General features: G+C 38.9%; 1 protein-coding gene across 2 annotated transcripts in view; it reads right to left on the bottom strand.

Annotated features, from left to right (window-relative positions):
• ift43 (intraflagellar transport 43 homolog (Chlamydomonas)) overlaps positions 1-24,558 on the bottom strand; it is a 40,385-nt gene extending 15,827 nt beyond the window's left edge. For both annotated transcript variants that reach the window (XM_026285244.1, XM_026285243.1), the window contains exons 1-5: positions 24,451-24,558; positions 23,685-23,786; positions 14,961-15,031; positions 10,789-10,824; positions 9,645-9,691 (exon numbers count right to left, since the gene is read on the bottom strand). In XM_026285244.1, coding sequence (XP_026141029.1) covers positions 9,645-9,691; positions 10,789-10,824; positions 14,961-15,031; positions 23,685-23,786; positions 24,451-24,495 — 301 coding nt within the window. In that variant the 5' untranslated portion in view covers positions 24,496-24,558. The remainder of the gene's footprint in view (positions 1-9,644; positions 9,692-10,788; positions 10,825-14,960; positions 15,032-23,684; positions 23,787-24,450) is intronic.
• Positions 24,559-24,946: the final 388 nt, after the last annotated feature.

Raw genomic sequence — 24,946 nt, forward strand, 5'->3', positions numbered from 1 at the left:
TATTCAATACAGTGGCTAAATTAACGAAAAATAAAAACTCAGCAAGTGTTGACATTTCCCAACATCAACAGCAGTAATGACTTTATGAACTACTTTACTTCTAAAATCAATACTATTAGAGATAAAATTGCAACCATTCAGCCGTCAGTGACAGAATCGCCTCAGACAGTGCACTACAGACCCCCTGAGGAACAGTTCCACTCATTCTCTACTATAGGAGAGGAAGAATTGTATAAACTTGTTAAATCATCTAAACCAAGACACAAAGATCTGAAAATCTTTGCCTGAACCCGATGGGACCCGTCGGGACCCGACGGGTTCGGTCGGGTTCGGGCTTAATTTCTATCATCTTACTCGGGCTCGGGCTTGCGCTCCGGTTTGTGAGGTAAACAAGCGGTCATGTGATGTGTTTCGATTAGCGCGAGAAAAATGCTAAAATGAATGCTGAGCAGGTGTAACGGAGGCTTGCCTCTGGTGATTACGTTTTGGTTGCACTAGCAACTAAAGCAAACTCTGAGAATAACGAGTGAATAATGACGCACCATCAGTGAGCGCAGGAACGCGCTGAAGACATCTACAGTGGATTCAATCATTTTCCTCCACAAAAACATGTAGACCTAGCCTAATCTTTGTGAGTAAAGGTTTTTCAAATGATAACTAAATATTAATTGAGTCTTAAATGCATAATGTTGACAGAGTATTTAATGTTGCCATTATTCTTTTATTAAATAAAGCAAGTCCGGCGGAGCCTTTTATCTTAATTTCGTTATTGCCAAATACCCATCTTAATTTAATTTTTTTTTTTTAAATGACTCGTTTTTATTGGTGCGTTGGTCTATTTATAGGTTAAATGAGCCTAGAATGCTGAGATGTTACGATGTCACAGAGGACTTATTTTATTTCTTTATTCCAACTTCCAAGTGGTCTAGTCTACGTTAGTTATGAGTAAATTATGTTAAAACATGAATAAATTACTCATTGTTGAAAAAAGGCAAAAGAGCTGTGTGCGTGCACACATTTGAATAATGTCGGGCTGTAAACGGGTTCGGGCTTTAAAAAAGCTGTCAATCAAAATGTACTTGTCGGGCTCGGGCTGAAACCTGTCGGGCTCGGGTCCTGTCGGCCCGATTACAGCTCTAATCTAAGCTCTTAAAAGAGGTGCTTCTAGAAGTCATAGATCCTCTTCTGACTATTATTAATTCCTCATTGTCATTAGGACATGTCCCCAAAACCTTCAAACTGGCTGTTATTAAGCCTCTCATCAAAAAAACACAACTTGACCCCAAAGAACTTGTTAATTATAGACCAACCTCGAATCTCCCTTTTCTATCCAAGATACTAGAAAAGGTGGTATCCTCACAATTATATTCCTTCTTAGAGAAAAATGGTATCTGTGAGGATTTCCAGTCAGGATTTATACTGTATCATAGTACTGAGACTGCTCTCCTTAGAGTTACAAATGATCTGCTCTTATCATCTGATCGTGGTTGTATCTCTCTATTAGTTTTATTGGATCTTAGTGCTGCGTTTGACACAATTGACCACAACATTCTTTTGCATAGACCTGAAAACTTTGTTGGCATTAATGGAAGTGCATTAGCATGGTTTAAATCATACTTATATGACCGCCATCAGTTCGTAGCAGTGAATGAAGATGTATCATATCAATCACAAGTGCAGTATGGAGTACCTCAAGGCTCAGTACTAGGGCCGCTACTCTTCTCGCTTTATATGTTACCCTTGGGAGATATCATCCGGAAACATGGTGTTATGCTAATGATACTCAGCTCTATATTTCTTCGTGGCCCGGTGAAACACACCAATTTGAAAAACTAATGGAATGCATAGTCGATATAAAAAACTGGATGACGTATAATATTTCTTACTGCTAAATTCTGAAAAAACAGAGGTGTTAATTATAGGAGCTAAACACTCTGCATGTTATAATGTAGAACACTGTCTAAGACTTAGATACCTAGAATAATACCTAGAATATCAAATACCTAGAATATCAAAATCAACTGCGGGCGGCAGATCCTTTTCCTATTTGGCGCCAAAACTCTGGAATAACCTACCTAACACTGTTCGGGAGGCAGACACACTCTTGCAGTTTAAATTTAGATTAAAGACCCATCTCTTTAACCTGGCTTACACATAACATACTAATATGCTTTTAATATCCAAATCCGTTAAAGGATTTTTAGGCTGCATTAATTAGGTAAACCGGAACCGGGAACACTTCCCATAACACCCGATGTACTTGCTACATCATTAGAAGAATGAAATCTACGCTAATATTAGTCTGTTTCTCTCTTATTCCTATGTCACCGCAGCCACCAGATCCAGTCTGTATCCAGATCAGAGGGTCACTGCAGTCACCCGGATCCAGTACGTATCCAGACCAGATGGTGGATCAGCACCTAGAAAGGACCTTTACTGCACTGAAAGACAGCGGAGACCAGGACAACTAGAGCCCCAGATACAGATCCCCTGTAAAGACCTTGACCACCAGGACAAGACCACAGGAAACAGATGATTCTTCTGCACAATCTGACTTTGCTGCAGCCTGGAATTGAACTACTTGTTTCGTCTGGTCAGAGGAGAACTGGCCCCCCAACTGAGCCTGGTTTCTCCCAAGGTTTTTTTCTCCATTCTGTCACCGATGGAGTTTAGGTTCCTTGCCGCTGTCGCCTCTGGTTTGCTTAGTTGGGGTCACTTCATCTACAGCGATATCATTGATTTGATTGCAAATTAATGCACAGACACTATTTAAACTGAACAGAGATGACATCACTGAATTCAATGATGAACTGCCTTTAACTATCATTTTGCATTATTGATTCATTATTGTTTTCCTAATGAATGTTGTTCAGTTCCTTTGACGCAATATATTTTGTTTAAAGCGCTATATAAATAAAGGTGACTTGACTTTACTTGATCAAAATCACTCAAAATCTGAGTCGAGCTGAAGCTGGATGTTTCTTCAGTTACACTAGAAGAGCTTCGACTTTAAACTATCAGTCAGAGACAGAAGACCTGCAGGAGATGAGTGTGAAACAGGCTTAACAGAAAAGGTTTGATTGTGTTAATCATTTGGAGCTTTAGATTAGAGCTGCAACTAACGATTATTTTTTCTGTCGACTAATCTAACGATAATTTTTTCGATTAGTTGACTAATCTAACGATTATTTTTATTACAATAAATAATTAATCTAATGTTTTTCATTAGCTTTAATTAGCTAATGAATCCTTTGGATAACTTTACAAAAAAATATATAAGTATAACTCCTAATATAATATTTAAACCTTTATTAATTTTCAACCTATGTGGTTGAAGTTTTTACAGTATAAAATAATAAATAGGAAAAGAAATGATTTTACTATGGTAAATATGAACTTAGCGTTTATAGCGTTTATAATTAAACCACAGTAGCCATAAATTTACAGTTGTCTGAGACGTCATGAAATGTTCTTTAGCATCACAAACCATAAAATGTAGTCAGGGTTCTGCTATGGTTTAGCATGGTTTCCAGAGATCTGGAGCTGATTCGGGGAAGCTCGTTGGTTTGTGATTGTTGTCTCGCGGCACGCTGTCCTTTAAGGGGCCGTTCACATATAACGTCTTTTGCGCGCTCAAGTTCGTTATTTCCAATGTAGGAAACGATAATGGAAGCAACGCGGTCGTGATGCGCTCTTTTTTTTCCAGGTGCGTCCGCACCGCATCGAGTTAAAAACATCTCAACTTTTCAGAATTCCACAAGCGCAAGAATATCAGACCCGGAAGTTGGTCACCAGATCACACGGTAACCAGTTAAACCGTAACACCGGAGAGCACCAAGATGTTGTCCTCTGAGGTGCTCGCGCATCGCAGTTGTGCATCAGTTTTGCAAAGGGAACGAAGGGCCATTTTATTTGTCCTCTGTTTAAAGTATTCCCATACTTTTGATAACAGTGGTCAGTGAGCGCAGGAACGCGCTGAAGACATCTACAGTGGATTCAATCATTTTCCTCCACAAAAACATGTAGACCTAGCCTAATCTTTGTGAGTAAAGGTTTTTCAAATGATAACTAAATATTAATTGAGTCTTAAATGCATAATGTTGACAGAGTATTTAATGTTGCCATTATTCTTTTATTAAATAAAGCAAGTCCGGCGGAGCCTTTTATCTTAATTTCGTTATTGCCAAATACCCATCTTAATTTAATTTTTTTTTTTTAAATGACTCGTTTTTATTGGTGCGTTGGTCTATTTATAGGTTAAATGAGCCTAGAATGCTGAGATGTTACGATGTCACAGAGGACTTATTTTATTTCTTTATTCCAACTTCCAAGTGGTCTAGTCTACGTTAGTTATGAGTAAATTATGTTAAAACATGAATAAATTACTCATTGTTGAAAAAAGGCAAAAGAGCTGTGTGCGTGCGCACATTTGAATAATGTCGGGCTGTAAACGGGTTCGGGCTTTAAAAAAGCTGTCAATCAAAATGTACTTGTCGGGCTCGGGCTGAAACCTGTCGGGCTCGGGTCCTGTCGGCCCGATTACAGCTCTAATCTAAGCTCTTAAAAGAGGTGCTTCTAGAAGTCATAGATCCTCTTCTGACTATTATTAATTCCTCATTGTCATTAGGACATGTCCCCAAAACCTTCAAACTGGCTGTTATTAAGCCTCTCATCAAAAAAACACAACTTGACCCCAAAGAACTTGTTAATTATAGACCAACCTCGAATCTCCCTTTTCTATCCAAGATACTAGAAAAGGTGGTATCCTCACAATTATATTCCTTCTTAGAGAAAAATGGTATCTGTGAGGATTTCCAGTCAGGATTTATACTGTATCATAGTACTGAGACTGCTCTCCTTAGAGTTACAAATGATCTGCTCTTATCATCTGATCGTGGTTGTATCTCTCTATTAGTTTTATTGGATCTTAGTGCTGCGTTTGACACAATTGACCACAACATTCTTTTGCATAGACCTGAAAACTTTGTTGGCATTAATGGAAGTGCATTAGCATGGTTTAAATCATACTTATATGACCGCCATCAGTTCGTAGCAGTGAATGAAGATGTATCATATCAATCACAAGTGCAGTATGGAGTACCTCAAGGCTCAGTACTAGGGCCGCTACTCTTCTCGCTTTATATGTTACCCTTGGGAGATATCATCAGGAAACATGGTGTTATGCTAATGATACTCAGCTCTATATTTCTTCGTGGCCCGGTGAAACACACCAATTTGAAAAACTAATGGAATGCATAGTCGATATAAAAAACTGGATGACGTATAATATTTCTTACTGCTAAATTCTGAAAAAACAGAGGTGTTAATTATAGGAGCTAAACACTCTGCATGTTATAATGTAGAACACTGTCTAAGACTTAGATACCTAGAATAATACCTAGAATATCAAATACCTAGAATATCAAAATCAACTGCGGGCGGCAGATCCTTTTCCTATTTGGCGCCAAAACTCTGGAATAACCTACCTAACACTGTTCGGGAGGCAGACACACTCTTGCAGTTTAAATTTAGATTAAAGACCCATCTCTTTAACCTGGCTTACACATAACATACTAATATGCTTTTAATATCCAAATCCGTTAAAGGATTTTTAGGCTGCATTAATTAGGTAAACCGGAACCGGGAACACTTCACATAACACCCGATGTACTTGCTACATCATTAGAAGAATGAAATCTACGCTAATATTAGTCTGTTTCTCTCTTATTCCTATGTCACCGTAGCCACCAGATCCAGTCTGTATCCAGATCAGAGGGTCACTGCAGTCACCCGGATCCAGTACGTATCCAGACCAGATGGTGGATCAGCACCTAGAAAGGACCTTTACTGCACTGAAAGACAGCGGAGACCAGGACAACTAGAGCCCCAGATACAGATCCCCTGTAAAGACCTTGACCACCAGGACAAGACCACAGGAAACAGATGATTCTTCTGCACAATCTGACTTTGCTGCAGCCTGGAATTGAACTACTTGTTTCGTCTGGTCAGAGGAGAACTGGCCCCCCAACTGAGCCTGGTTTCTCCCAAGGTTTTTTTCTCCATTCTGTCACCGATGGAGTTTAGGTTCCTTGCCGCTGTCGCCTCTGGTTTGCTTAGTTGGGGTCACTTCATCTACAGCGATATCATTGATTTGATTGCAAATTAATGCACAGACACTATTTAAACTGAACAGAGATGACATCACTGAATTCAATGATGAACTGCCTTTAACTATCATTTTGCATTATTGATTCATTATTGTTTTCCTAATGAATGTTGTTCAGTTCCTTTGACGCAATATATTTTGTTTAAAGCGCTATATAAATAAAGGTGACTTGACTTTACTTGATCAAAATCACTCAAAATCTGAGTCGAGCTGAAGCTGGATGTTTCTTCAGTTACACTAGAAGAGCTTCGACTTTAAACTATCAGTCAGAGACAGAAGACCTGCAGGAGATGAGTGTGAAACAGGCTTAACAGAAAAGGTTTGATTGTGTTAATCATTTGGAGCTTTAGATTAGAGCTGCAACTAACGATTATTTTTTCTGTCGACTAATCTAACGATAATTTTTTCGATTAGTTGACTAATCTAACGATTATTTTTATTACAATAAATAATTAATCTAATGTTTTTCATTAGCTTTAATTAGCTAATGAATCCTTTGGATAACTTTACAAAAAAATATATAAGTATAACTCCTAATATAATATTTAAACCTTTATTAATTTTCAACCTATGTGGTTGAAGTTTTTACAGTATAAAATAATAAATAGGAAAAGAAATGATTTTACTATGGTAAATATGAACTTAGCGTTTATAGCGTTTATAATTAAACCACAGTAGCCATAAATTTACAGTTGTCTGAGACGTCATGAAATGTTCTTTAGCATCACAAACCATAAAATGTATTCAGGGTTCTGCTATGGTTTAGCATGGTTTCCAGAGATCTGGAGCTGATTCGGGGAAGCTCGTTGGTTTGTGATTGTTGTCTCGCGGCACGCTGTCCTTTAAGGGGCCGTTCACATATAACGTCTTTTGCGCGCTCAAGTTCGTTATTTCCAATGTAGGAAACGATAATGGAAGCAACGCGGTCGTGATGCGCTCTTTTTTTCCAGGTGCGTCCGCACCGCATCGAGTTAAAAACATCTCAACTTTTCAGAATTCCACAAGCGCAAGAATATCAGACCCGGAAGTTGGTCACCAGATCACACGGTAACCAGTTAAACCGTAACACCGGAGAGCACCAAGATGTTGTCCTCTGAGGTGCTCGCGCATCGCAGTTGTGCATCAGTTTTGCAAAGGGAACAAAGGGCCATTTTATTTGTCCTCTGTTTAAAGTATTCCCATACTTTTGATAACAGTGGTCTCTGTTTTTGTGATAGAATGCAACTTTCTCCATTCCCAGTATGCCATTACGTGAGATGTAAACAAACAGTGTGACGCATTTCTCGCACGTCAACGTATTTTTGTAGTCGACGTAATCGATGACGCCGACGCATCGTTGCAGCACTACTTTAGATACTTGAATATCATTTGAAAATTAAATAATATTTCATAATATTAGTATACTGTATTTTTAATCAAATAAATACAGCCTAGGTGAGCAGAACAGTCTTTCAAAAAAAAAAAAAAAATTATATATATATATATATATATATATATATATATAGAATTAACCTTTTGAACAATAGCATATATTGGGCAAAAACAGTATTTGTTATTACATTGAAAAAAATTGTATACATAGTTATTGTTATTGAATATGGTATTATTTAACTGAGCTTGACGCCATGCATTCTGTCATTGCACAAATACTTCTACTCTACAAAACACATACAAAGCTGCCTTAGTATCTCATGAAGCAGCCTAGATGTCCTAAAATGCTCCTCCTCAGAGTCTCAAGGAGATGAACGTGGTCATTTTGATATAATTTGTAATTCTCTCTCATACTCTCTGAATCCTGTCACAAAAGCCACGTTCAGTTCCATCTCCCTGACCCTCGTAACAAGCCCCGTTATCCTACATTGATAACTTCTTCCTTTTCTCTCATTTTTAATTAAAGCTAATTAAAAATGCCAGCCTCGTTTAGTCACTGACAAGATTCATCTGTGTTCCTGATATACAAATAAATGCAGGCGCGCACGAGCGCTGCTTCATATTCATGAGCGCGAGGTGACACCGTCTCCTCATTTCTAAAGCAGTGCGTTCAGCAGATTCGGGCCCCCGCGGACCCCCAGTCAAATGTAATGGTCTTAGTGCAATGACATCAGAAAGCCTCTACGTCCAGCCTTTGCTATCGCTCTACTGGATCTCAATGTTTCAGAATAATGCACCATCAACACAAATGCATCAGAGCTCAATGTGAAGCGCGGCGAGGTAAAGCTCACCATGATTAAGCGGTCAGAGAAAACAACGGTTTTCAAATGAGGTCGAGATGTGACCTGTGACACGAGGTCGAGAGGGATTCGACAATGACGTGCAACCAGACACCGCTTTTTGATGCTGATTAGATCAAAAAGTCATGTGTCACGGCTCTAGATGATGCTATGTTCTTATTTATTCATGAGTTTGAGCAGCTTTTCCATGAAAGAGTAAAGAAGCTCATGATGTCAAGTTCAGAGATTTTGACAGCCAACAACTGTTATATTAATATTTGGTAAAACAGAACCCAAACAATCATTTGACCACACTAGAGCACACAATACACATAGTATGAATATATTACTGACACTGATGATAATAATTACCACAATAATCCCATTTCTGTTCATCTCTCCTGATGTTTTCACATGGTGGATGATCAAATCCCACAGACTTAACATTAAAAGAAGGACCCAAGACCAAAGGCAGATCTGAGGCGTTTCTGAGCAGTAAGAAACCACCTAGCAACCAGAGAGAACACCCTAGCAACCATCTACAAGCACTGCAGCGGTGAATTTGGCAAAAGCACCAAATAGGTATGAGAAGCCATTAATTTGATATAGACTGTTATTTTACTATAATTGACATATTATATCTATTACAGCTTCAATAAATATTTTGAATTAGACTTATTTTTTAAATATATCTTCTGTTTTCATTTTAATTTCAAAAGCTTTAGTACATAAAGTTTTAGCAATTTTGTAATTTTTATTAGCTTAAGCATTTTTATGTTCATTCTAAATTATTTTTTAACAAGTTTTAGTTGGCTTTTTGGATGCTCAATCAGTATAAATGTAATAGTTTATATATGTTTACTGATGCTTTTGAATGTCATTTAATGAATATTCTGGCAACTGTATCCAGTAGGTTTAAATCTGCATAATCTCTTGACTTTTTAAAGAATTATGGTATTTTTAAATTATTTTTGTTATTATTTGAGAGCTGCATATGTCCTGAAGATCACATATCTCTGAGCCTCACACTATCAGGTCTTTAAAGCCCAGTGTACTGTCAGTGTGTTTGTATCTCATGAAATAACTTTTATGAATGTGAAGACTTCATCAATCACAGCAGCTGGACTCTCACTTTATCTAGCACCATTCTGGAACACCATACAATAAATGAGCAGCCATCAGCTTGAGTTCTGTATGAACTTCACGTCTGGTCAAACAGAGTAAATGTGTCTGAAGTGAAACAGAGCTCGAGGGAATCATCTACTCACCACTTTCATTGTCAGAGCCCTCTGGGGTTTGTGGCCTCAGCCGCCGGCTTCAGACGGGACAGACAACATGTTAAACACAAGAGATCAGGGACAAATACTCCATCCACACACACACACACACACACACACACACACACACACACACACCTCGGTCCAGCTTCTAAGAGTCCAAATTAGAGATGAGAGGAACTGCTAAGAAAAATACCTTGAAATGTACGCATTTACTAATGGCTTAGTTTTCAATCAGAAGATCATATTAACCAAACATACTTTATAGCCAAACGGATTCATTACAAGAGTAAAAGTAAAAGTTTGGAAAATAATATGTCATGGGAGATGGGAGTGTTGTGAAAAACCTGTGTGAGAATAATTATTATTTTACATTTGGTTTGCAGTGTTTGGTCTTGGTAGTGGTGCAGAAATTTAATAATTGACATTTAACACTTTGGTTACACTTTATAATAAGGTTTCATTTGTTAACATTAGTTAATGCACTGAGAGTAAACATGAACGAATTATTGAACGGGATGAAAAAAAATTTGCTACTTTTTCATCTCACAATGCTGACCTTTTTACTGCAATTCTGAGTGAAAAAAAAATAGAATTGCAAGATATAAACTCCCAACTGCATAAAAAAAAAAAAAATAAAAAAATAAAATTATTCCATGGCAAAAAAACAAGCTTCTATAACAAAAAATGAAGAATATTATTTTTATTAAGTAGCATTAACAAAGATTAATAATTGATAATAATGGATTAATCATTGATAGTCCATGATATTTTATCAAATGCGTTAACTATTGTTAATAAATTCCAGTCACAAGACAAGGTGTTACTGTTTAACAACACTCTTTGGGAAAATGAATGGATAAATCACTATGAGTATTATGTGAAGATTGTGATATACAGTCCAGTGCTAGTGGTGCTAGCGCTAGTGATCTAGTCACTAACCGCAGGTTATTTATATAAACCCCACCATCACCTCTTTTAATCAGAGTGATTGTTCTCACATTAACCAAGGACAAATTCAGCACGAGGGTAATTTCCTCCTTAAATCAAGAGCAGAAACAAACATTCCCGATTCTTGAGATTTGAGCTCCTAATCACTGCGTGTCAAAGTGAAAGAGTGAAGGTGTAAACTCACTCCTCCAGCTCTTCAGCGGCCGACTGTCGTCTGGACCTGTGGAGGACATCACAAATCAACCATCAGCTTCACGTCTGAGGAGTCTCTCATATACAACACACTGCATCATTTAACAGCAGTAACTAATGCCTTTGATTTTAAAAGAAGCAGTTTTACTCTTGGACGTTTAAACAGATAGGAATGATGAAATAAAAATACATTAGGCCCTTTATTGCAGGTATACAGCATTAACCATATAAGGACTACTGTACCACATTTGATACACACATTTTTAAAGTCTTGACATGATTAACAAGACCAAAATGTTTCTGTTGAGCCTGTTTCACACTCATCTCCTGCAGGTCTCTGTCTCTGACTGATAGTTTAGAGTCAAATCTCTTCTAGTGTAACTGTAGAAGTTTCCAGCTTCAGCTCGACTCAGATCTTGTCTGATTTTGATCAAGTAAAGGTCAGAATAAGGTCAGTAATATCTCCAGATGAACTCTTACTGGACTGAAGCAGCTCAGCTTTACTTGATTCTCCATCAGTCATGTTTTAGAGTCTCAAATCTGATCCTCAGGATCTTTTGAGGAGCGTTTGTTTCCAGAAGCTTTACTTTCACTGTTCCTCAGCGGAGGAATGATCTTCACAAGCCTCCAGAACATCTCACATCTTCTGAGGAGCCTTGATTTCTTCAGCTCTCCATCACTGTGTTATATGTGCGGATCATCTACATCTCATCTTACTGACACACATTACTGCAGATATAAAGAGATAACTGATATATAGAGCACTTTATGTCAGTATCTGCTGCACTGTTAGAAAGATCTCAGTGATTTACATTACAAGCAGCAGCATTTGATCATATAAATATCAGCATCTGCACCATATATATATATATATATATTTTTTTTTTTTTTTTTTTTCAGTTTGAGTCTATATACAATTTATTATTTTTTTCGCTTCATGTTTTCACTATATAAGACTATACGAGCCATAAAAGCCTGATGGATCAACAAAAAAATATATACACAAACAATTTGTTTTTGATTTTTAGTCTAAAGGTTCAATAAAATTTTCAGGATCAAAGAATTATATTTTTCTTGTGTAATAAGTCATATGTACAGGGTTAATGTGATATACAGCTAGTTTTTGCTGGTGTTGAGCACCGCCTAATGGATCCTGACATCAATGTGCATCTCATAATCTATATATTTAATGCTAACCCTAAGGCCTGGTTCACACGGGACGATTTTAAAATTGTCGGCAGATTTTCCAAACCTGAGAGACCCCACACACGGCGATAAAAAATCACGGGTCTAACAGTTTTGGTCGCTCCGTGTGTGGTGTGCAGCCACACGGCAATATCAACACATCACACACGAACCGATTTGACTCCCGAGCATTCCCAGGTCAGACGGGAAATCTCGCAAAATCCCTCGAGATCAAACGTGACTTTAGAGTAAACAATCATGGCGGACAAAGAGGATGCAGTGGCCATAGTTTGTGCTTTGTTTTTAACGGGAAAAAAAACATAAGAAAAATAAGAAAAGGCGATGGTCAAAGAGGTGGAGACGACGCGAGCATGGACTATACTTGCTATATCATGATATGGAGATAAGTTGTTGTTTTATCTCATAGAAATGTTGTTACGTACTACACAGATTAATAACCGTTGAAATAAACGTTCATATATTAGTTTCCATGTACTCTGGTGGACTGCAGTTGTGGATGTAGTTATGCCCATCGACTTTATTTGTATTTGTTATATTATATACGCCGGCTGTTTTGATTTTGTTTCCCGGTACTATCACTGCCTCGTCACCTCGCTTTCTGATTGGCTACACGCCACAGTCCACAGGCTGCGTGATTGTTTGTCCTCGGGGGACACCACACACGAGAAGAAATCGGGCCAAATAAATCCAACATGTTGGATATCCCCGATTTGAGATCGGAGCGGTCCCGACATTCTTCCGAGCAGAGGAGAGCAGTCTTAACACACCACACACGGCAGGAATATTTGATCAGATTATTTTACGATAATCGGAGCATCCTAAGATTGTCGGAAGGGCTGAATCGGGGCTAAAATCGGCCTAATTATCCTGCCGTGTGAACCAGCCTTAAGATAATAAACAATCTAGTTTTTTAGTGCATTAATATCCTGGAGTTACTGTGTATTCAGAGATGGGAAGGTGTTCATTATACAGTGCATCTGCTTCCCAAAAGCCTGGATCCTCTTGTAACCTCCGGAGCAGCACAGGGTAATAAAGTCATGTGTAAACTGTAATGCAGATGCTGATAATCACAGTGTTAGCTCACAGTGTCCGGCTCTTGACACACTGCCTGTCCTCTCAAGTGCCGTTTAAGACTCAATACGGAGCTCTCCAATAAGACCTGTGTAACACAGCACCATAAACACAGTAAAGCTGTCTGGAAAAAGTTGATCAGGATAAAATATATAGTGACAAGTTGGCTTCAAAGATTCATCGATACACTGACAGATCATTTAGTGTCAATTAAGAGTGATAGATCTGTAAATCCCGGGATTTCTGCTGTGGGATTAGCGGGAACAGAGCGCCGGTGATTGAGCACGAGGGTGACATTGAGATGAAGAAAAAGTCCTTGTCTTCTTCAGAGGGGACGACTGCTTTGTTCCAGAAGGAGAATCAATGCGTGGAGAAGCCCTTTAACACTCCCAGCCGAGAGAATCAAGATAAGTTTGGCAGACGCACAGAAGCGACACTTTGACCTTTCCTGAGAGACGTGTAGAGTTTGCTTCATTCCCGTTAACTGTTGACATACTAACATTCTTCATGTCAATGTACAGTATGTTTACTGTGTACAGTATGCACATTTACTGCATGCATAAGACTGAGCTGCTGCATTTGCCAGGTCCATTTCCAGTGCAAAACAAACACTGATGTAACATTGACCATGATTTTTAACATCGTGTTTTATTTGATCAGTCGACAGGTTTACACAAAACTGATTTAAAAATGCCAAATAATTTCTTAGATGATAACAGGACAACCTTTTTTTGTGGTGTTGTTTTTTCAGTTTCTGAAGAAAATATTGGTCAGCACAACTGTGTTCAACATTGATAATAATCAGAAATGTTTCTTGAGCAGTAAATCATCATATTAGAATGATTTCTGAAGATCATGTGACACTGAAGACTGGAGAAACTGCTTCTTTCAGTTTTTGTTTGTTTTTTTTAATTTAGGGCTGTTCTTTATAGAGCTGTTCCTGTGTTTTTCTCTGATAGGGTTAACAGGACTTCTCAGTGTTATGGTAAAAGCTGCTCTCTGCATGCAATAGTAATTGAGTTCTGAATATATGATATTCAAATATTCAGAATTTGGATTGAATTCATTCAGAATGGTAAACAATATGTGCATATTTATCAAAAACTTCATATGGCAATATGAGTGTTTCTGTTTTCTTTCACGAGTGTTTACAGGTGAATTACTGAAATAAACGCTGGCAGTAGGAGTGCTCACTGATCTGGTCGGTCCAGTAAAACTCATTTAACAGGAAATGACACCATCATGTGGCCACTGAACCTAATTGCAGCAGATTCTAGGGGCCGCAACAAACCCTACAGCACTGATGCTGGATTCACTGTCATTTGTTTTACATAATAATAAAACATAAAAATAAAAAAAACATTTTACAAGCATTTGATTTACTTATAACTGCAGTTTATGTAATTCATTCTGTCAAGTGAGAAGAAAGAACTAAAATTAGATCAAATAGATGAGAGCGGAAATAAGAGGACGTTAACACTGATGAAAAAGAACTAAAGCAAAGATCACACATTTGACAAAAATTAAGAAAAACGTGATGAGAGAAATACTAAGAAATACTCAGCTTTTTATACTACAACATTACCGGTGGAATGCAAACACAGCTCACACAATAATGTGTGCTGTCCAAAAGTTGCCTGATAAATATTATGAAATGTGTAATCATTTATGGATTTATCACTTATAAATGCTGGACTGAAACTGCGGTTTAATAAAGCTTTGTGAGTGAAGACGTTTTGTGGAACATCCTTATCTTTGCATCTAATTGACTGTGACTAAGGAGTGCTTGTTTGTGTGTGGGACAGAACAGTGTGGGCTTTTAGGAAGGCTGAACATTAAGAACATCTATGTATCTCAGAAAGACAGAGAGAGGGAGATGTGACTCACTTGGCAGATCCGGTTCCTGTGCTCTCCTCCGCCCATCCTCCCTGACGACGGGCCGGCTTCGGTGGAGGTCCCTGAGATCAAACACACATTCACAGCTGTGGGTCTTCACATTATTAAGTATTTCAGGTATAACCAATATCATAGTTTACTATTAAAATGTCCAGAAACAACAGCTTTAAGACAAATAACATGTGTGTGCTACCAGTCAGATGTCTACAGATTGTTTGATGACTTATGTTAATCCAAAAGTACACTTAGTTTTTTATGTGTACAAGAGGGCCTGTGTGTGTTTGATACACATAGAATTATTTATTATTTTGCACTAATTAGGTGCTCCACAAGGTGGCAACAGTGTCTCAGGCCGTTGTTTGACAGTAGAAAATGAAACTTAAGAAATGGCCGCACTAACAAGTGATTGTGTTAGAGCTGCAATTTATTTTAAAAGAGTACAACAAAATTTTTATTCTAGGAGCCTAGAACAGGTCGCTGGCAACCACTGATGGTTCAAGGTTGTGGCATGGGGATATAATGCCTCAGTTACATAACGTCTCGGACATGATGGGTCACATACGTAAGTATCTCTCAGTCACGAGTTATGTCGTGACAACATAGGGGGGTTCACGGAAAAGCACCACAAACAGCACCCTGTTACAACCCTGTAGCCCTGCAAATGTTGACAAACAGCCGCAAGTCAGACAAATGCTATGCAAAGATAGTAACCTTCCCATCACTCCTCCGAGGACGGTGCTTAAAGGTTCACCACCTGATAGAAGAAAGGCGTGGTGGGAACCTTGGGCACATATCCAGGCCAGGGTCTCAGGACAATGTGAAAGTAGGCCGGCACGAACACAAGGAACTCTTCACTCACCGAAAAAATGCTTGAAGGTCCCCGACCCTCATGATGGAAGTGAGCGTGGTCGGGGCGCTGTCTTACGGCGGTTTAACACTTCAAGCGTGAGTGGCGTGTGAGCGGCACATATTTTTTTTGCCGTGCATGTCAATCAATGAGTGCATTCACACCAGCAGCAGGAGCAGTGTGTGAGCATCGAGCAGGAGCGTCACGTGAGTCCATTGAGCACTGTTTACACTCAATTAAAGTCACAGCACACTTTTGATGGACAAAATAAACATGATTTCACACAAAACATGCTAAACATGAACAGAATAAGCATGTCTAGTGTGTTTTAATACGATTTGGAGAATGTCAGGAAAGAAAATGAAGAATAAAAAATATGTACAGAACATCTTAACTTAATTAGTTTAATTGTCATAGAAGCAAATTATAACTTAAAACATTTAAATCAAACTCACAACAAACAATTCATCTTGCTCATTATTCATAGATTATTGACAGCTTCTGTAAATACTGTATTCTGTAACTATTGCACATGTGTTCACTTACGATTGTCAGACAAACTTAAGACTTTTATTTATTTTCAGTTCAACAGTTAAGCCCCTTTCACACTGCACGTTGGCCGGGTGGCCTTCTGTGTGAAAGCAAACAGGTCCCGGGATTGATCCTGGGTCAGGGACCTAGTAACATTGCCAGGTTCGACCCGGGACAAGCGCTGTGTGAACAAAAGCCAGATCTAATGCCGTGTCGTAGTGATGACGCACATTATCGCGCAACTGTTTACCGGGTGTTTTGAAGGAAGATCAATGTTCGCGACAAAAAAAAATATGTGCAAACTGTAATGAAGCGGAGATCAGTTAGTTCCTCACTTTCCGCGCTGAACCTGAGATCGTTCACCAGCTTAAGTGAAAGTTAACGTGCCTAGCGTTTTCGACTCGTACATTACACGTCACACCCTGATGTCACATGTTTTTACGGGACCGTTGTGTGGGTTGTGTGTAAGCACGCACATATTCAGAGAAATCATTAGCAGTGTGAAAGTGCAAAATCTAGCAACCCGGGAACAATTGCCAGAACACATTACCCAATGCACATAAAACATTCTGACATCTTCAATATTCGGCCTAATAAAAATATTACAAACGCTGATAGGAGCAGTTTTCCATCACGCGAATCCCTGTGTATCAACTTTCAAGATATCAAAACATTCAAGTTTATAACTGACCAACCTCTAAAACAAATTTATAGCTGTCTTCATAAAGAAACATGTAGCTTTGGAGTCGCTGCTGTGATGCCGAACAAACGCTTGCAGTGTGAATACTCTGGCGCATCTGCAGCGACGCTGTACTTACATCAGGAGGATTTAACCTCCTGGCACCCCTCAGGAACCTGATGATGAGATTGTTCTTTTCTAGGGACTGGTATCTATTGGATTGTGATGTGCATACACTTTCAGGGTGTAGTGTGTCAGTCTACGCTCCAACCTTTCTTGCAGGAAAAAAAAAGCACTACTCCAATCATGCATCTTTGTGGGTCCTCTCAGTGAGAATAACACTAGTTCATGAACAGACTCCACTTCAAAGCCTAGGCTCTAAACTGAGTGAATGTGTCACCACCGCAGATGGCTGCCGCATCGCATCCAGGAGCCACACATGGAGGTTCCAGAGATTTGGACAAGGAAGCCATAAGGGGCCGAGTCGAGCTGTGTGCCAGTGTATCCATGCCTAGCAAGTCCTCAGTCATGGAGTAATACAGCTGGCAGTGAGACGACTCGTGGGAAGCAATCAGGTCTACCTGGGCTACACCGAATCAACTCCAGGTCAGCCGGATCGTCTCGAGATGGAGTCGCCATTCTTCAGGAAATGTGAGCGGTTGTGAGAATGCATTGGCTGCACGATTAAGCTCCACAGGAATGTGGATGGCGTGCAGCAACATGGAGGTTCCAGAGGAGCAGATGGTGGGCAAGGTGTGACATGCAACATGATTGTAGACAACCCTGTGATGTACGAAACGGTCTCAGTGTTGACCATCCAGACCAACACATGCGGCCAAGAAGCAGCAACCAAAAGCACTCAAACGCTAGTAGCACTGCCAGCAGCTCGAGGCAGTTCATGTGCCAAAGCAGTCAAGTCCTCTTCGAGAGCAGCATATCATGTCTCTGGGTTGCCCATGTCAGGGTCACTACATTGTCTTTTTAGAGTACTTGGAGCCAGCTGGAACACAGGAGCCATGCACTCCTGCGAGAAGCTCACTCTGGAAGATGCAAGAGGGCACCCATAGTGACGAGGAGCAAACTGGGGCACGGCCCACAACGGAATGGTGGCAGGTGGAGGATCAAGTCAGGGCAGGATGTGCTGGATGGCCTTGGTCTGCTTCTGTGCTGCTGAGGACTGCAGCATCAAGCATCAAGAAAGCAAACTTCGTCAACGTCTCATCTTGACCAGGTTGAGCCAAGAATTCCATTATTGGACCACTTACGTTGACATTGCAGGTGACAGCTTACAGGCTTAACAGGACACAAGGACAATTTTTCAGTGTGGGCCTTCAGTGTGACCCTACAATTTTCATAGTCATAAAAATAAAGAAAACTCTTTGAATGAGAAGGTGTCTCCAAACTTTCGGTCTGTACTGTATATATTAACTGACTCATCGCGCAACGCTTTGGTGGACTCCTGTTCGTCCCATAGATGATCTGCTCGCGTGCTTTAACTTTGCGCAAGAGCAGATTGGTTTCTTCACTTGAGAAGTGTTCAACTTTTCTGCCAACAACTCCCCCCATGTAAATAGCGATCCGCTATGGCATGGGCCCATCTCGCTGGGAATGGGAGATGACACTCTGATTGGTTTATTGAACGTTATGCCCATTACTTATTAAGAGAATAGGGATAACCCATTACAAAAATGTCGTTAAAATAGCAAAAGTGAATTTGGACACACCCTGAGCGCCCCTGCGCCGTGCGCTTTACACTTTGTGTTTGGATCATTCAAATAGGGCCCTTTATAGCTTGTAATACCTTGATATATTTGCATGTTTTAGTAGCATTTAGCAGATTAGAGCTGAGCTGGGCAATAATATAGTTACGTTTTGATAAAATAGATTTTGAACAAGTAGTTCAGATTTGCAATATAGTACATGGAAATGTACTGTATGTATTTGGAAAAGGTTAGACATACATTGGGCATATATACTTAACTTTAAATAATATAATACTTTAAATAATAAGCTGTAATACAATACAGACAATATGATTAATATACATAATGTAGTTACATTCTGTGACTAAATAAAACGAGTGCAGGACACTGGGAAAGCGCTGAAGGGGTCTGAGTGGTATGTTAGTGTGGGAACTGCTCTGCTCATACATGACCCAAAATAGCTTCACAGGGGGAAAAACCCACTCATCTCCCTCTCATTCTTTCATTCTGAAAATAGTCAATTGGGTTACGGCGGAGGTTCTGTGAGTTTTAAAATGACAGAATTCCTCGGGGCACAACAAGGGTGGGCAACCCGCAAATGCACTTGTGAAAAAAAAAACACATTTCTCATTACCAAATTGGGTCTGCAAAATAAGCCAGAAGCCCGCAGGAATTCAATTACTTTCAACATAAAAAAGCATAGCAGAGCAAATATCCTTCCATTCCTGGGTTCCTTCAGTGGGGCCATTTGTAAATCCTGATGTCAGGGCTCAGAGACGACTGCGGGGGGTTGGGATGCAGTGCATACCGCCTCAGATAAGATGCTATTAGTGAACAAGTCGTTTTGTGCAACTCAAGTAAAGTGGTTCACAGTAAGAATGAGAAAAGTGAATGATGTCAGAAGAGTGTTCCATCATTTCACCTGAATAAAATCACATAAAAATCTCCAGTACTGAAGACAGTGCTGGGTAGATCACTTACAAACTGTAGTCCATTAGTGATTACAGATTACATGAGGAAAGCAATTGTAATGTAATCTAGTTTACTAATTTTAACTACTTTTAGATTACTTTTTATAAATACTTGTTAATGCTAAAAGGAGATTGTGCTGCCATATACTGTTAGTAAATCTGTCTATTAGTGTCTTGTTATTAGGGGCCAAGCATTTTTTATTTATTTATTTAAATTTTTTGGCTGGTCATAGATTCCTTGGATCATGCCGAGAACAGAGAAATCAATTATGCCATAATCAGCCGAAATTCCCATCCAACATTTTGTTTTTCTTTGAAAACATTATGAAACTCTTTTCGAACTCCTCTGATTTTCACCCAATTTTACTCAGATTATCTGACTATGAGACATCAGAATATCAGACTATGCTGACAAACAGATACCAAAAGCTTTTTGATAGACCAAACTATTGTGGAATAACACATCGATGAAACTGCTGGCATGATGCCAAACTGACCCCACCATAACAATTTGATAACGGTGCGACATGGTACAACCGTGAACACAAGTTGAAGGACAGACATGGAAGAGAAGAAATAGCTGAATCAATAAATTGCTGAAACAACAAAGTCATTATTTTTGGTTTCTTTCACACAGCAAGTATTCTCATAGCTTCATATAATTAAGGTTGAACCACTGATTTCACATGGACTACATCCTTACTACAGTACCTTTCTGGGCTTTGAATGTAGTAGTTCCATAGCGGTCTACGGAGGATCTATATTTCTAATTAAATGTATTGATTAAACTGTGATGCATACATCTAATAAGGTTAGAAAAATATGTCCTTATAAAAGGGAAAAAAATGCTCCAGAAATTCAGTTTAAGGTGGTACATATCGCTCCTTAATAAACATTTTTACGAAAACAAAATACTGTATAATTATTGTCTAGAAATCACAAAAGGCTCATGAGGCTGCAAGCCAAGTGCTGTAGGCAAGTGCCACGCTGATACAGAGCGATATCAAACGACTTGCATTTATACACCAGTGAGTGTGTAAATAAATAATAAAATAACCACAGAGGGTTTTAAAAACTTGAATGCAGAACTATGTACTTCTGCCATGGACTCAACAGTTTGATAGTTTAACAGCTGAGCCCAAGCTTTCATTCATGATTCAAAAACGTCACCTTAGAACTAGTTATGAAGGAACACCGAGTTGCTTTACTGAAAGTATGACTGTATTAAAAGCTCACTGAATTATGTACAGCAGAGTATTATGAGAGAGACTGACTGAGTGAGTGTGATTACCTGCATCTGATACAGCATTCATTCATCAGCTCAATCTCATATTAACATTATAACCTTAATTTGAATGTCTGCTGAGGAAAGCGGTATCTTTGTCGTACTATTGTGGCAGAGAGATCCCAATGCACTTTCCTTTGCACAGACCACATCGAAAATATTTAAGGTAATTGCAAACAAGCAATGAAAGGTGAGATCAGTAACCATAGGGCAATACCATTACAATTGGTAATCAATATGCCAAAAACCATGGTTAATTTGTGGTTACAATGGTTTAACTATAGTTAACCAAGGTTTTATTTGTAGTAAAACCAAGGTTAATTTTCATAAGGTTTCTTTTGTGGTCTGTGCTACTTGCAATGCTTTTCTGTATTTGGTTGTGTTGTGAGTATTTGCAGCACACTTCTGTATTTTGAGTTTTTTTCAGCACGTGATGTCAAACTGATGAAGAGGTTTTCTTTATTTGCTTGTGCTTTTTCTATTTGTTTTCTTAAGCTGCAGCGCACTGAGCTCTCTCAGCCTCCATACTTAAAGGCTTAGTTCAAAATCATCAGCTCATCGGTTCTCGAATCGGACACGTCTGACAGAAACGGTTCTTCACTCGTGAACGAGTCAGTCTGTTGTTCGTTATCTGGCTCGGCTCGGTGTTCATCTTCAGTTCTCTCTTCACATCAGTTCAGTCAGTGTACTGTTTGAGTAAATCAATTACTCCGGGATATTGTTTTAACTCAGAGGAAGTGTCAGCCACATTAAAGTTAACAGCTTAAGTCATTTGTGGATTAATGCGTATTAGAGATGCAAACCATTTAAAATGATTCAGTTCGATTTGGTGAACTGGTTCAAAAAGATCCGGTTACATCGAATGATTCGTTCGCGAACCGGATATCACAAACTGCTTTGTTTTGAACTCTCTCACAACAGACACGGAAGAGAAGACAATGCTGAATAAAGTCGTAATTTTTGCTATTTTTGGACCAAAAATGTATTTTCGATGCTTCAAAAAATTCTAACTGACCCTCTGATGTCACCAAATGACTCATAAAAACATGCCATCTAATGGTAGAACAACATAATTAAACTAACCATCGCTACTCAGCTGCTCTCCGTGGGTTCATGAGCACTAAACTGACGCTCTGAAGCCGAAAACCTCAAAACTAATTTTCATTCATCTTTATTAACAAACCGCATATTTCAGATTCAAGGACCACAAAGAACTGTTGAGCATATGTTATTTAAAGATATATATTTTTAAAATCAGTGATCAAAGAGTGAACAGTCCCAGTATTTAACATGAGGATCAATGTTGTGAAGATGTCTACAGGCAACACAGATCCCAGTGCTGCATGCCCAGATGTGTCTGCTTTTAGAGCGTAAAGCATACATATTTAAAGAAGGAGCTAAATTAGACTGACTATCAAGACATGGAAAACAGGCCTGTCACACTTCATGCCAGAAAAATGTATTTCATGTAGATGTGAGGTCACAGGGGACTTGAGAATCCTGGTTTTACACTGGAAAACGCAGCCTAATTTGGAAAGTTAACAGAAAAAAAGCATCGCTAGAATTCCGAGCAGAATTCATGTACGGCTCTCAGCGCTCTTGGGGACAAACCAAAGATGGCATGCCACGGATGCCGATGCCCTGCCGTCACGCTGCAAGACCTCAGCAAACATGCCTCAAACAATCCTTAGTTAACGTTTAAGGGAGAAAGCTCCTTAAAATAGCACACACCAGAACAAACCAGCTCACAACATTAATACTGCCTTACTCGCCTTGAGAGCACACTAAAATAGCCAGGTATTAAAACCTTCAAAATTGACTCTATATATTCAATTTGGCAAAAAATATATCACATTTTTAGGCATGCATTATATTTTTTAATGTTGGCTTTAAGCATGTTATTGAGCAGTATAACAAAGCTGATTTCCCTGTTTAAAAAAATAAATAAATACAGCCCTACATGGTGAGAAAAATTAATGACAGACCATTGTGTTCAATACACTCATGATTCACTTTTATACACTAATATCATACTCTCACAAACAGGTCTAAGGTTTTTTTTTATATATTGTTACTTGTAAGACATGTGGTATACATTTCCCAAATGTATCGTTCGTTAACCCGAATAGAAATATTCATTATTCTGCTTAAATAAATTAAACCAGAACTAATGTTAGACACATATGCTTGCACTCTGTCCATGACTACATACATTTAACTAGTTATAAATGTTAGATTTTATTAAATAATGTATGTTATTAATAATTACTATACATGGGAGCTCAAATGTGTGAGCTTCTGGATTTACGGTACTGCTGTTTTACTGTCCTCTCTGTGTTCATGTGTCAATCAAGGTTTATATATGTCAATAAAAGCCTAAATTAAATGTCTAAACTTTAATTTCGGGGCTGAACTATCTATGACACATATTGTTTGATTTTGTATTGCAAGCTATTGGGACACAATATATTGTTAGTATACATCCCTGTTGTTCATTCACGCATGGAGCACGGTTATTAGTATTTATTAAAAGCGTGTCTCGTGTGATAATCTGCTATATTAGAGACATCTTACAGCATGGACTGGTAAATATTGATATTGAATATTCATATTGACCACATTCATGACCCAAGGTCCCCAGACTGTGTGAAGAAACACGGGGTCACCCATGTTCTTCAGTTCAGATGAATGAGACTGACCTCTGCTGCGTTACTGACTGATGAAGAGGATCTCCTCTGACGAGAGTCTTCAGCGCTCATCATCTCAGCCGCCTGACGAGCTCTTCTGCCTGACCTGGCCACCTGACCAACATCAACATCATCATCATCACCATCACCATCACCATCATCATCATCATCACCATCATCATCATCATCATCATCGTCACCATCATCATCATCATCATCATCATCATCAGAGTGAAAACCTGTCAACAACGAGCTGTTCAGACCCCATCCCAGAGTGAACACGAAAGGAATATAAATATATACAGACATTCAATGCTCACATTGACATTACTGCAATGCAAAACAAGACTATATTGATACATAGCAATAGTGGTATACATATATCTTTACTCCTGATGTTAACATACGAATATATTAATAGTTAGTATCGTGTCATTGGATTTGAATGTTTATTGATGCACGTGGTCCACGGACGCCATTACTGTTGCTATGGCAACGAGACGCGTCAGCTCTGTTTACACGCTGCAGAAGAGGATCATACGAGTCTACAAACGACACTCGATCGTGTTATTTCTGTTTATTATAGCTGAATGATCTGTAGGACTCGGTGATTCGGAGGGGAGCAGTTGTTTAGCCCACACACGCAACACTCCTGGACTGCAGTTTCCATCGGAGCGCTTTCCGCGAGCTGCTCCGTGTCTGCACATGTCTGACTGCTTACAGTGAGGCACGAATCTCGAAAACTGTTTAATAGGAACAGTTTAACAGTTCAACTCACATTTTTAGTCAATCCACCGTCTGCCAGATGAAGACTGTCGTCCATTTCCAACGGAGCCGCGACCCGGAAGTGACGTCAAGCCAGCGACGACCCTCGTCACATCAAAGGCAGATTGCAAAAAAATAAAGTAATACAAATAATAAACCAAAGGCAAATTCCATCAGTCGTACCCAAATGTCCGTATTTTATGCAAAGTAAAAAAAAATGTACTGCTGACTTTCAAAGCAAATAACGAGAAGTTCATGATTTTCTTGCTTGTTTTCTTGCTTTCTTATGTAGCCTAATTGAGCCACAGCCTATGTGATGTTACCCAGAGTTTGATGTGTGTTGGTCATTCTATAGGCTATAATTACAGAAATAAGGCTAATAAACAGCAAAAAGTACATTGTGCAATGTTTGTACATGATATCATGGTTATATAGGATAAAAAAATAGAATTTTAATACTTTGGATAAAAGCGTCTGCTAAATGCATACATTTTAAATAAATATAGCCT

The sequence above is a fragment of the Carassius auratus genome, chromosome 17 (genome assembly GCF_003368295.1).
Source record: "Carassius auratus strain Wakin chromosome 17, ASM336829v1, whole genome shotgun sequence".
Classification (NCBI taxonomy): Eukaryota; Metazoa; Chordata; class Actinopteri; order Cypriniformes; family Cyprinidae; genus Carassius; species Carassius auratus.